The following is an 11,620-nucleotide window of genomic DNA, read 5'->3' as shown; positions in this document are numbered from 1 at the left end:
TTCTTCACTAATTCATTATAAATCTGTATAAATTGCATGTTAAACTATGAACCGGTGGATATATTTTTTTTTAATAATTGAGGGAAGAGAATGAAATTACTCAAGATTGAACCCAAGCTTTCATACCTACAACATAATGCTTTTGTCACCAAACCAAAAAGTTGTTGGAAATGAATAAATATGCACATATAACTTAAAAAAAATCATCGTGATTAAAAGAGTTTTATCTGAATATCATTTCCGTCCCGAATATGATTAAGCTCAAATCATAAAATAAATTAAGACCATCGTGCTTATAAAAAAAATACATATAAAAATTTGTAGGTATGCAAAAAGTACTATCCAACGAGATCAGTACCCTAACAGTTGTTTCTATAGAGCCCAAGATTCTACATTAAAGCCCAAAACTAATCCAACCCAAATATTATACCGACCCGCATTCTTATACCCATCCAACGGTAAAATTGACCCGATTTGCTTTTTGTCCACAAAATTATAAAACCTTAGGGTTTTTGGCTTTTCTTTTCTCTCTTCTTCCCCAAAGTGAAGATCAAAGCTTTGTAGCCGCCATGGTCGGTTTCTTTCGAATTCTATCTTTTCAATCCTTTTCGAGAGCTAATTTCAAATGGTTAAATTTCGCAACTGTTGCTAATTTTTCTTATTTGATTTTTGTTTAGCCGCAAGGTGATTACATAGAGCTACACAGGAAGAGGCATGGTTACCGCCATGACTTCTTCGAGAAGAAGCGCAAGAAGGAAGCTCGTCAAGTACACGAGCGTTCAGCTAAGGCTCAAAAGGTCTAAATTTTTTTTTTCCATTTTTTTTGGTTATTTTGCATTTTTTGGGGGGGGTGGAATTTTGTGAGATAATTGATTTGTTTTTGTTGAATTGTTATGATAGGCGCTGGGTATTAAGGGTAAGATGATTGCGAAGAAAAATTATGCTGAAAAGGCCCTCATGAAAAAAACGTAAGTTTTATTATTATTATATTTGTTGTTATTATTATCTGTATTGGTTACACTCCAATTAGGGTTTCATAGAACTGCTGATCCATTTTGCACTGGAAAGACTTGACTATTATTTGTTTATTTTAACATTTATTAGCAGACAGATAAATTCTGTTAATTTCAAATGAAATCGCGAATACGATCACCTGCCGTAGTTGAGTGAATTTGAATAAGATGGTTAATTCATAGTGATCATACTGTCTATTGTTAAATCTATGTCCTTTTCATGCCACTTATTCCTGGGAAGCTAACTTGATTGTCTTCCATTTTCATGTTGCTCAAAATTGAAAATTTCTTTCGTGAGTAGCTAATCCATATCCGGTTGTCAGTGCATGTATTTTGGAATGGTTAAAATGCATTTATGAATGGTGGTATTAGAGAAGAGATTGAATGGTATTAGATATTGCCTTCTGATTTTCCCTGAGAAATTTCTTTTAAGACTACTTCAAACATGTAAATGAATTAGAAAAACACACCTATAATTTATATTGTTTTGTTTACACCAAAGGATTTGAAACATGAGTTGAAACCTACCTTTGAGACATGAATTTCTTGTTTTAAAGCGTGACCTTGTTTCAAAGAGCTGTTATTTCTTCATCAGTTCTGGTCTCTTCTTTGTTAGTTATGTAATAACCGAGAATTATATTTTCATCATGTCAAGAACAGATTGGCTATGCATGAGGAATCATCAACTAGGCGTAAGGTTGATGACGAAGTCCAAGATGGAGCTATTCCTGCCTATCTTATGGATCGTGAAAATACCACACGTGCTAAGGTATGCTTATAAATGAGGTTGTTTCTTTAGTACCTATATTTATGTCAATCAATATATATAACATTATGCTTTGCCCTAGGTTCTTAGCAATACCATAAAGCAAAAGAGGAAAGAGAAAGCCGGAAAATGGGAGGTCCCTATTCCCAAGGTAATAAGACTTCCGAACTTTTCTGTTTGTTATATCTTAATATGTTCTTTCTCGATTTTTCTTTTGTATTCTGGTCTTAACGGTTCTCATAGTTACATTTGTTTGACTTTGAACTTTTGTACCTCTTTAGGTCAGGCCGGTCGCAGAAGATGAGATGTTTAAGGTGCTCAGAACTGGTAAAAGAAAAAGTGAGTATATACAATTTAGCTTATTCTGTTTGTCATGTCAACCATTAAAGAAACACAATCTTTGTTTCCAGAGTTTGGTTGTCCAATTTATTTATGGTTTTCTTCTCTTGCAGCAAAGCAATGGAAGAGAATGGTTACAAAGTGCACATTTGTAGGACCTGGTTTTACAAGAAAGCCTCCAAAATATGAGCGTTTCATCCGTCCTTCAGGATTGCGATTTACTAAAGCTCATGTTACACATCCTGAGCTCAAGTGCACCTTCAATCTTGACATTATTGGGGTAAAGAAAAATCCCAATGGTCCAATGTATACATCTCTTGGTGTCATGACCAAAGGAACAATCATCGAGGTAAATTCTTTGTTTCCCATTCAAAATCATTTGGTATGACATCTGTTTACCTAGCATTATTGATACTCATTTTCTTCATGTCGAATTCAGGTGAATGTAAGTGAATTGGGTTTGGTCACGCCAGCTGGGAAAGTTGTTTGGGGTAAATATCCTCCTTGACCAATATTCGTGTTTTTCTTTATTGTTCTAGCGCTTATTCTAATCGGTTCCGATATGCGTGCAGGAAAATATGCTCAAGTAACAAATAACCCAGAAAACGACGGGTGTATAAATGCAGTTTTGCTTGTCTAAGAGGTTTACACCCCATGTGTTGGGTTGAGTCTGCTAACTTTGCTTGATTGTCATTTCATTTTATGTTGTTTAGTATGTTACATGTTTCAAATTTTGAGTAGTCATAAAGGGTAATTTTGGAAAGTGGAATGTTTTAAGTGGTAAAGAAACATGTGGATCGTGATTTGCATGAAGGGTGGATGAAGGTCAAAAACTGACAACCTTGGTGGGATCACATTGGCAGCTGCCCACAATTGCTATCGGGAATCCGATGGCCACTCATCTCCCATATGGCATTTGGGATAGCCCTTTCCAGTTGCTTTGCATTCTATATATTTGTCCGCTTCGTTAAATCTAAAAATTTCAGAAAAATGTAATACAGAATTAGAGACGCTAAAATTTTCCAGATTGATCTCAGATAGACACCTGTTTAACTGTTAAATTTAGCCTTTAATATTTATTTTTTTATTAATGATAAAATTTTTGACGTTGATATTATAGTTATAATATAATGTCTTCGGTTTTAATCTATTAATTGATTATTGATACTAAAAAAATTATAAATTGGTTTAATCGATTTAACTACGACTTGTTCAAAAATCAGTTCATTTTTAATCTGACTGAGTAATCGGTTGTTTACATCAAGGAAGCATGGTTAGATAGGATAGCAGGAAAAGTCACACCAGCAAGGCATGGAAAATAAAGGGAAAGTTGGACAAGGAAGGTGGAAATCTTGGGTCTTAGCCAACCAAAATGGACCACGTGTACAAAATCACAATCGGGTTCAATGCAGATTCCCGCAAGGAATCGGCTCCTCTAAGCATATTCCATTAATTATCCATCTCCAAGAAGATCCTAACAAACGAATCAAAACGTGCCACCTCATATTTACACGTGACAGTCACCACGTAAGCAGGGAAATCTCTTGAACCATCTCACTATTCCTATGTGGAATTCCACGTGTCAGTTCCTACTACTTGTTCTTTGAGCACAAAACCTTAGCCGTTAAATCCTCATTGTCTCTCTCTCTCTCCCTTTCTCGTTCTCTTTCCTTTCTCGCCTCTGCAAAGTGTCAATCCCCAAAAGAGAAGAATTCAGGTTAAAGAAAAATTCTCTGTTAACGGAATATTGAAAATCCTAGCTGAATTTGCTCGCCATGGACAAGGGGTCTCAAACTACGGCAGCGGCGGCGGTGGCGACGACGACGACGTCGAATTCCAGTGCTTTCTCGTTCATTTCGAAAGGTTGGAGAGAGGTCCGTGACTCGGCCGACGCGGATTTGCAGCTTATGAAGGACCGAGCCAACACGTTCAAGAACCTCGCAGCGAGTTTTGACAGGGAAATTGAAAACTTAATACAATCCGCGACTCCAACTTTTTCGGTACCAGCGATCCGGCAATCATCGGAAATTGACTTCATGAAGAAGTTGCAGCCTAAGATATCGGAGTTCCGGAGGGTTTACTCGGCGCCGGAGATTAGCAGGAGAGTGATGGAGAAATGGGGGCCGAGAGCGAAGTTAGGGATAGACTTGTCAAGGATAAGGAGCGCGATTGTGGCGGAGGTGGACGAGACCGAGGAAGAGGATATGTATGGAATTGTTGAATTTAATAAGTTTAAGAAAGATAGGAGGGCGAGGTTTACAGAGGAAGAGCAATTTGGGGATTGGGAACCAATTCGGGCATTGAAGACAAGGTTAAGGGAGTTTGAGAAGAAAAATGCGTCGGTGGAAATTTTTGGCGGGTTTAAGAATAGTGAGTTTGTGGAGAAAGTTAAGTCCAGTTTGGTAAGTTCTTTTGTTTTCCCTGCTTTTTTCTAGACTGAGACTTAAACCCTTAGCGCTACCTTTCTTTCCCAGTTATTTGGCTTGTTTTTCTTTTCAATGTTTATGATTGGTGTGTCAGTTCTTTTTGGGTTTATTTCCTTAATACAGGGCTTTTTAGTTCCAGAATTCTCTTGTTGGTTGAATGAAGGAAACAGTGATGAATGCGCGGTGTAGTTAATGTTAGAGCATCTTGCTGATAACAAGGTATTGTTCTCTTTGGTGCTGTTGGGCTGACGGGTAACTGTTGGAGAGCGATGCTCGCTCAACGTTGTCCCTAGTTTTGTTGATGTATGAACAAGTGAAACCATGACATGAAGAGCAAGAGCACACGATGCTATGGTCGCTAAAAAGCGAGCTTATGTGGAGACTTGAATCCATGACCTCTAGTCTCCCAATCGGTTCAAGTCTCCCAGTATGCTTACTTTTTAGGGATCATGGCACCATCTGCTCTTGCTTTCCAGCAGCCCGTGGTTTTGCTTGTTTAGGTGCAAGTGGTCTATCCAGGCTTGCTTCAGAGCTGGGGGACAAAACCTTGAGGGTGCGTAGCTCTACAACAGTAGCGCTTCGGTGCAATGACACCTAAAGAGTACGACACTTTCGCATTATCAGCACAATTCTTTAATGGTTAGAAAATTGAAATTTTTAGGATACTGAAATTGTAAATTAGAACAAAATGTTAGATAATCTCATGAGTTCATTCGAGTTTTTTAAGATGCTTGAATTTTTATTTTTTAAATGCATTTAATTGGGCTTGTAATAGTCATGCTCATACTAATGAAGGTTTTGGTTGCTTCTCATGCCATGGCTGGGAATTTTTATTGGTTTCAATTTCATATTTTGCTTCTAGGATGTTGTGCTTCAAATTAACATGTTGGTGGCTAGATTGAATTGTATATTTAATGATTTAAAATAATAAGATGAAAATTGTGATAATCTTTAGATAATAGGGCCTTCTATAACTCATTTACCTCTAAAATAAACATGGTAGTTATGGCATTTAAAGGCTGAATCCTGTGGCATATGTAGACACGCCTTGTTCTTTAATGGGAAGATGATACAATGACTGCTTTAAAATTGCCTGGTTAATCAATTGGTTCATATATTTGGATATGGATGCAGGAATTACCATTGCAAAAAGCATGCATTCATATCTGAAGGCTGGCAAAATTGGTTTCCTTCTTTCAGTTCTATTGCTTCCTTGTAGCAGATGCCCTTTAATCAACCCCTAATAGTGGGTAGTATCTTGGCGATTAGTTACATGTTCCTTCTTTTACTTTTGAATTAAGATGTATCTAAGATATCAAAATCCCCTATTAGGAAGCATATAATTTGAATTAAGATGTATCATAAGATATCAAAATTCCCTATTAGGAAGCATATACTCTGACTGATTAAGCACTGTTGAGAAGAGAAATTAGGTTGAAGTGTTTGTGGAAAGATCAGATATTATAATGTAATTTATTCCTTTCCCTTTGACCAATCAGTTATTTTAGGATAACTAAAACATAATATCATCATGATATACAAATGGTTAATCATGATTTTGAATCTTAAGATTTTCCACCAGAAAGATAAAGATCAGAGATAGGCACATTTGCAAATTGTTGGTTTAAAATTGGATTTCGGAATCTTCTGTAATTATGTAGATGTAAATTTAATTCTTAGTTTATTACTCACTACCCAGAAACATACATTCCTGTAAGGACCTTTTTATCTAACATAAAGTTCCTGTGATGGAAAAGGTTATGTAACTTGAAGAGTAAGCATTTTAGGTTGCTCACTCTACGGTATTCCATAAAAGGAATTCTGTTATAGCTTGTTGCTGAAGATCCTTAGATTGATGGTATATAGTTGGATGTTGTACATTTTAGCTTGTACGGGTCCTGTTTGTACAGTCTGATTTTGTTATCTTGATTACTCTCATCTAAAATATTTTAAGCATGCAATTTTAAATTAATTTATTTATTTATTTTGCAGAAAGCAATAATCAAGGAGCCTCAGGAGTCAAAGGTTCTTTTCTCAAACTATGCCTTTTAGTGTTATTACATATTTCCAATTTTTTGATTTCTTATAACTAAAATGGTTCTGTATTAAAGAATCTAAGAGTGATACTCCCTTGTAATGATAGGCAACTAGACTATGCTTCTACACAATAGTAGGGTCTATTTAACTACTGTCGTGCCTGTATATATTTGGATATGTGGTTATTTGGTTGGGATTAGCATAATCTATTATTCTTATATTAATATTCCCTAACACAGCAATATTGGAGTAAAGTCATAACATCTTGAATTGTATGTGGCCTGAACTAAAACTTCTATCGCATCCTGTGCATAGTATCTTGGACTCTTTCTACTTTTTCATCCTTTAATAGCGAAATATTTGGGTTGATTGAGGTTTACCACCTTACAAGGGATTTAATGCCTCTTGACATTAAGGAATTAGAGCATGGGCTTTGAACGAAAAGCATGCATATTGACAAGTGAAGCACCAAAAGCATGCATATTGAGTCCATGTAAAAGCTTTGAACTAAAAGAAAATTTTGCTGATTGACAAGTCTTCTGCTTTGAACAAAGATAGATATTCTTTTCACCTCAACTTTTACAGTGATTTTTAAAAATAAACATTTCGTATGAGTTGAATTTCTAGAAATATTTCTTATCTGGAGTTTTTAACCTGATATCTTCTCTCCATGTGATTTATATTTTTTATCGTTGTTATACATCATTGGTTGCAAGCCATTGCTGTCGATAGGCTATACAGGACTGATCTACTGTTATCAACATGTAAATCCTAGCCTTTTAGTTTGTGCCTTTCTTGTATCTTCATAGAGGCTAATTCTTGCGCGAAACTGCAGTCTGCTATGCGTTTTGAGAAATAATTAGAGATAACTCAGGATTCACCAGTTATTTGTAGTTTCTAGCACCTAGCAGTAGCAACTTTCATACTGATCATCTCATTACAAACATCTTTATTGGAGGATGGGCCCATTGTATAGGTCTAATGATATTGTAGGCATATGTAAACATGGTTGAACTTTAAGATGCTTCGTAACATAATGGTTGCGTTATTGTTTAACGCTTCTTTGTTTTTCCTGTCTGGTATAGGATGTACCCCCACTAGATGTACCTGAACTTTTAGCATATCTGGTAAGGCAGTCTGGGCCTTTTTTGGATCAACTTGGCGTCAGAAGGGGTAAGTAGCTATAGCTCTCTTATTTTCTCTTTTAAAATGTGTAGTGCCGTGTTAACTTTTATCTGAGTTGATGTCCTGTCTATTGGAATCTGTAAAATGTTCTATCACCTCACCAACTTATGCAGCTGATTTGTTGTGGATAAAATTGGGGCCGTGACTTTCAATGGCCATTGTTCTGGAGCAAATATGAACTCCAGTGCTTGAAATAACCCATTATGTTATTTCTCTTCTGGGAGTAGTTAAGCTGAATAATTAATAGTTCACCTATCATTGGCAGTTGATTGTTGAGGAAGTAGTGGTCTTCTTGAGGCTGATTTTAACTTTTAAACACCCTTCTATGTGACAATGAAATTTCAAATCAATTTCCTTTTTCATTATAGTAATGCCACCTTTCAAATATTCAAAGAACTTAAGATACTCACAAGTAGAGCTTTCTACTTCCACTGATCAATAAAGTTCCTATTCTTCCCGATTTTTGTCACTTTCTTTAGTATGACATCGTTTACTTATGCAGTCAGAACTGTTTTCATTTGCTTGCAATTTTACATCTGTTAGGGAAAAAAGTATTTAATGACCTTGAAAGTAAGTCTACATTTTGCCATTTGTGGCTTATCTAATGTATCTGCTTAATATACAAGACTAGGAATCTAACTGCAAGTGATTTTTACAAGTTTCTTAAATGTGATTTCTCAGATCTATGTGACAAGATAGTTGAAAGCTTGTGTAGCAAACGGAAGAATCAACTTGTTTTGCGCTCCCTTGCCGAAGGAGAACCCCCTACAGTTGATAGTGATAAGATAAATGATGAACTCGATTTAAGGATAGCCAGCGTTCTTCAAAGTACAGGGCATTGTTATGAGGGTGGCTTTTGGACAGATTTTGTAAAGCATGATGTCTCAGACGGGAAAAGACATGTTGCTATTGTTACAACTGCCAGCCTTCCATGGATGACAGGAACTGCCGTAAATCCACTTTTTCGGGCAGCATACTTGGCCAAATCGGCAAAACAAAAAGTCACTCTCTTGGTTCCGTGGCTTTGCAGATCTGATCAAGAACTTGTTTATCCCAACAATCTCACTTTCAGTTCACCAGAGGAGCAGGAGAATTATATACGTAACTGGCTTGAAGAAAGGACTGGATTTAAAGCTGATTTTAACATCTCCTTTTATCCAGGAAAGGTAATGTCTGATGTATTACATCATGTTCCATCTTCTCAGTCATTTATCATATATAATAAATAACAATATTTGCTAATTGTTTTCTAGTTTTCAAAAGAAAGGCGAAGCATAATACCTGCTGGAGATACTTCTCAGTTTATCCCATCAAAAGATACTGATATTTGTATTTTGGAAGAACCAGAACATCTGAACTGGTATCATCATGGTAAACGCTGGACCGACAAATTCAACCATGTTGTTGGTATCGTCCACACAAATTACTTGGAATATATTAAGAGGGAGAAGAATGGTGCTCTACAAGCTTTTCTTGTGAAACACATCAACAATTGGGTCACCAGAGCGTATTGCCACAAGGTGTATGTCGATTTTGTTTATGCTTGCCTGGCATCTCTCAATATCATTTTTCTTTCTATTCTGAACTGTATCATAGATTTGGTCTGCTGCTCATTCAACAAGTCATTTAAAAGTCTTATTGGTAAACTTGAAGAGTCATCCTTTATATTGCATAAACTAAGTGTTTGTTTTCCATCCTTCAGGTTCTTCGTCTTTCTGCTGCAACTCAGGATCTACCAAAATCCGTGATTTGCAATGTTCATGGAGTAAATCCAAAGTTTTTGAAAATTGGGGAGAAAGTTGCTGAAGAAAGGGAGCTTGGGCAGCAAGCCTTTTCTAAAGGAGCATACTTCTTAGGCAAGATGGTCTGGGCAAAAGGATACAAAGAGTTGATAGATTTGCTGGCAAAGCACAAGAATGATCTTGATGGTTTCAAGTTGGATGTGTATGGAAATGGTGAGGACGCACATGAAGTTCAGAGTACTGCTAAGAGGTTGAATCTGAACCTTAATTTTCTGAAAGGAAGGGACCACGCGGATGATTCTCTTCATGGGTATATATACTATCCAATCATTTGCTGAGATGAAGCTTCTGCAAAAATAACCATTTTACAAGTATAGTTACTCTGATTTATAACATCCTAACATTTTTTCTTTGCCTGAAGGTACAAAATCTTCATCAACCCCAGTGTCAGCGATGTGCTTTGCACAGCTACTGCAGAGGCACTTGCTATGGGGAAATTCGTAGTATGTGCAGACCATCCTTCAAATGAGTTCTTTAGGTCTTTTCCCAACTGTCTGACTTACAAATCATCTGAAGATTTTGTTGCTAAAGTAAAGGAAGCATTGGCAAATGAGCCTCAACCCCTTACTCCCGAGCAAATATACAACCTGTCGTGGGAGGCTGCCACCCAAAGATTTGTAGAATATTCAGAGCTTGACAGAGTTTTGAATAACGAACATAATCCAGCAAAAGCGGGATCGAAAATAATTGCAAAATCATCGTCATTGCCAAACCTTTCAGAGATGGTTGATGGGGGTCTAGCATTCGCCCACTACTGTCTTACAGGAAACGAGTTGCTTAGACTTTGCACCGGGGCAATACCTGGTACACGGGATTACGACAAGCAACATTGTAAAGACCTTCATCTCTTACCACCACAAGTGGAAAATCCCATCTATGGCTGGTAAGTCAATATAATAACTGTATCGACAATCCTGTGCATAATAGTTGTAGGAGGCTGCCAACCATGTTTGTTAGTCTTTTTTGCTTAAGAAGACAGGTGTGAGATATATTCAGACAGTATCCTATGAGTTTTGTTTTGTCTTGTTCTGTTTTTATGACTGTTCTCCTTTGTATTAATGTATAGAAATAGATATCAAAATATTTTTAATATAGGAAAAACCAAACAATCCTTTGCTGTAAGTAACAGTGTTTTAGGTGTCAGCATAAGCTTGTAATAAAATGGTGGCAGTTATTCCTTTATCTTCTTGTAACCTATTATGTATTTGAAACTAGAGTTTGAGCAGAAAGCCAAGAAACCAGATCGAACCATAGTGCCGGGTTCGATATTTATTGAATCCTGTTCGGTTTTAGTTTGGATTATAATTAAATATATTTGGTTTTTGTTTGGTATGACCTAAAATTGAGTAATTAGAAATGGCATGCCACCTTTAATATACAAATGGCATAGACGTATGTGTAGTGTGGAAGGTAAGAAAAAAACATGTAGGATACCACAAAATGCCAATTTGGAAATGGGGGAATCTTATGATTTGAACAAGAAGGAAACACACTCTGGGAATAAGCACAAAAGCTAGGGTCCATATCTCTTTATCATTCATTATTTCTCAATGTTATCAAGTTGATTATTGGGCCCAACCATATTGAGTAATATTATCCATTGCCTACTCAATGTTTTTGGGTCATTTCCTTTCAATTATATACAATCAATACTATTTTCTGAAAACTTCCAAAAACTTGAATTTAACTTCATCATCTTTAAAGAGATTGTATTTAGTATATTTTAAATTTTAGCCCTAACAGCTTTCTTAAGGAAGATAATGAGCGTTACAATTTTGCATATTGTTGAATACAGATGTTGTATATTAAACTCTGAAGATGATATTATTGAGAGAGGTAGTACAATACCTCGTAAAAAAAAATGTTGATGTATACCATACAAAGGAACAATAATAGGGGGACACAAAGTGAAAGATACAAAGGCTGGCATTGATGGTGAACTCAAACTCAAATACATGGGACATCGGATTTGTCTACACTTGCCGAAGCACTAAAACTTCCAAAAATCTATCTTTCCTTTTCCAAATCAGAGAAGCCACCCTCGATTCATCA

The 11,620-nt window shown here is 36.4% G+C and overlaps 2 protein-coding genes across 2 annotated transcripts; both read left to right on the top strand.

Moving 5' to 3' along the window:
* Positions 1–456: 456 nt before the first annotated feature.
* Positions 457–3,217, top strand: LOC108461324 (uncharacterized). The gene is made up of 9 exons (XM_017761134.2): positions 457–572; positions 678–797; positions 901–968; positions 1,674–1,782; positions 1,862–1,930; positions 2,061–2,118; positions 2,232–2,467; positions 2,558–2,609; positions 2,691–3,217. The coding sequence occupies exons 1-9, from the start codon at positions 570–572 to the stop codon at positions 2,756–2,758; spliced, it is 783 nt and encodes a 260-aa protein (XP_017616623.1). The 5' UTR covers positions 457–569; the 3' UTR covers positions 2,759–3,217.
* A 476-nt stretch (positions 3,218–3,693) lies between these two features.
* On the top strand, positions 3,694–10,845 carry LOC108463914 (digalactosyldiacylglycerol synthase 1, chloroplastic-like). Its single transcript, XM_017763914.2, has 7 exons — positions 3,694–4,520; positions 6,537–6,569; positions 7,667–7,754; positions 8,448–8,932; positions 9,020–9,286; positions 9,469–9,818; positions 9,930–10,845. The coding sequence occupies exons 1-7, from the start codon at positions 3,894–3,896 to the stop codon at positions 10,453–10,455; spliced, it is 2,376 nt and encodes a 791-aa protein (XP_017619403.1). The 5' UTR covers positions 3,694–3,893; the 3' UTR covers positions 10,456–10,845.
* The last annotated feature ends 775 nt before the right edge of the window (positions 10,846–11,620 follow it).

This window comes from Gossypium arboreum, chromosome 2, assembly GCF_025698485.1.
Source record: "Gossypium arboreum isolate Shixiya-1 chromosome 2, ASM2569848v2, whole genome shotgun sequence".
In the NCBI taxonomy this organism is placed as follows: domain Eukaryota; kingdom Viridiplantae; phylum Streptophyta; class Magnoliopsida; order Malvales; family Malvaceae; genus Gossypium; species Gossypium arboreum.
This window is presented reverse-complemented; position numbering and strand designations above follow the sequence as displayed.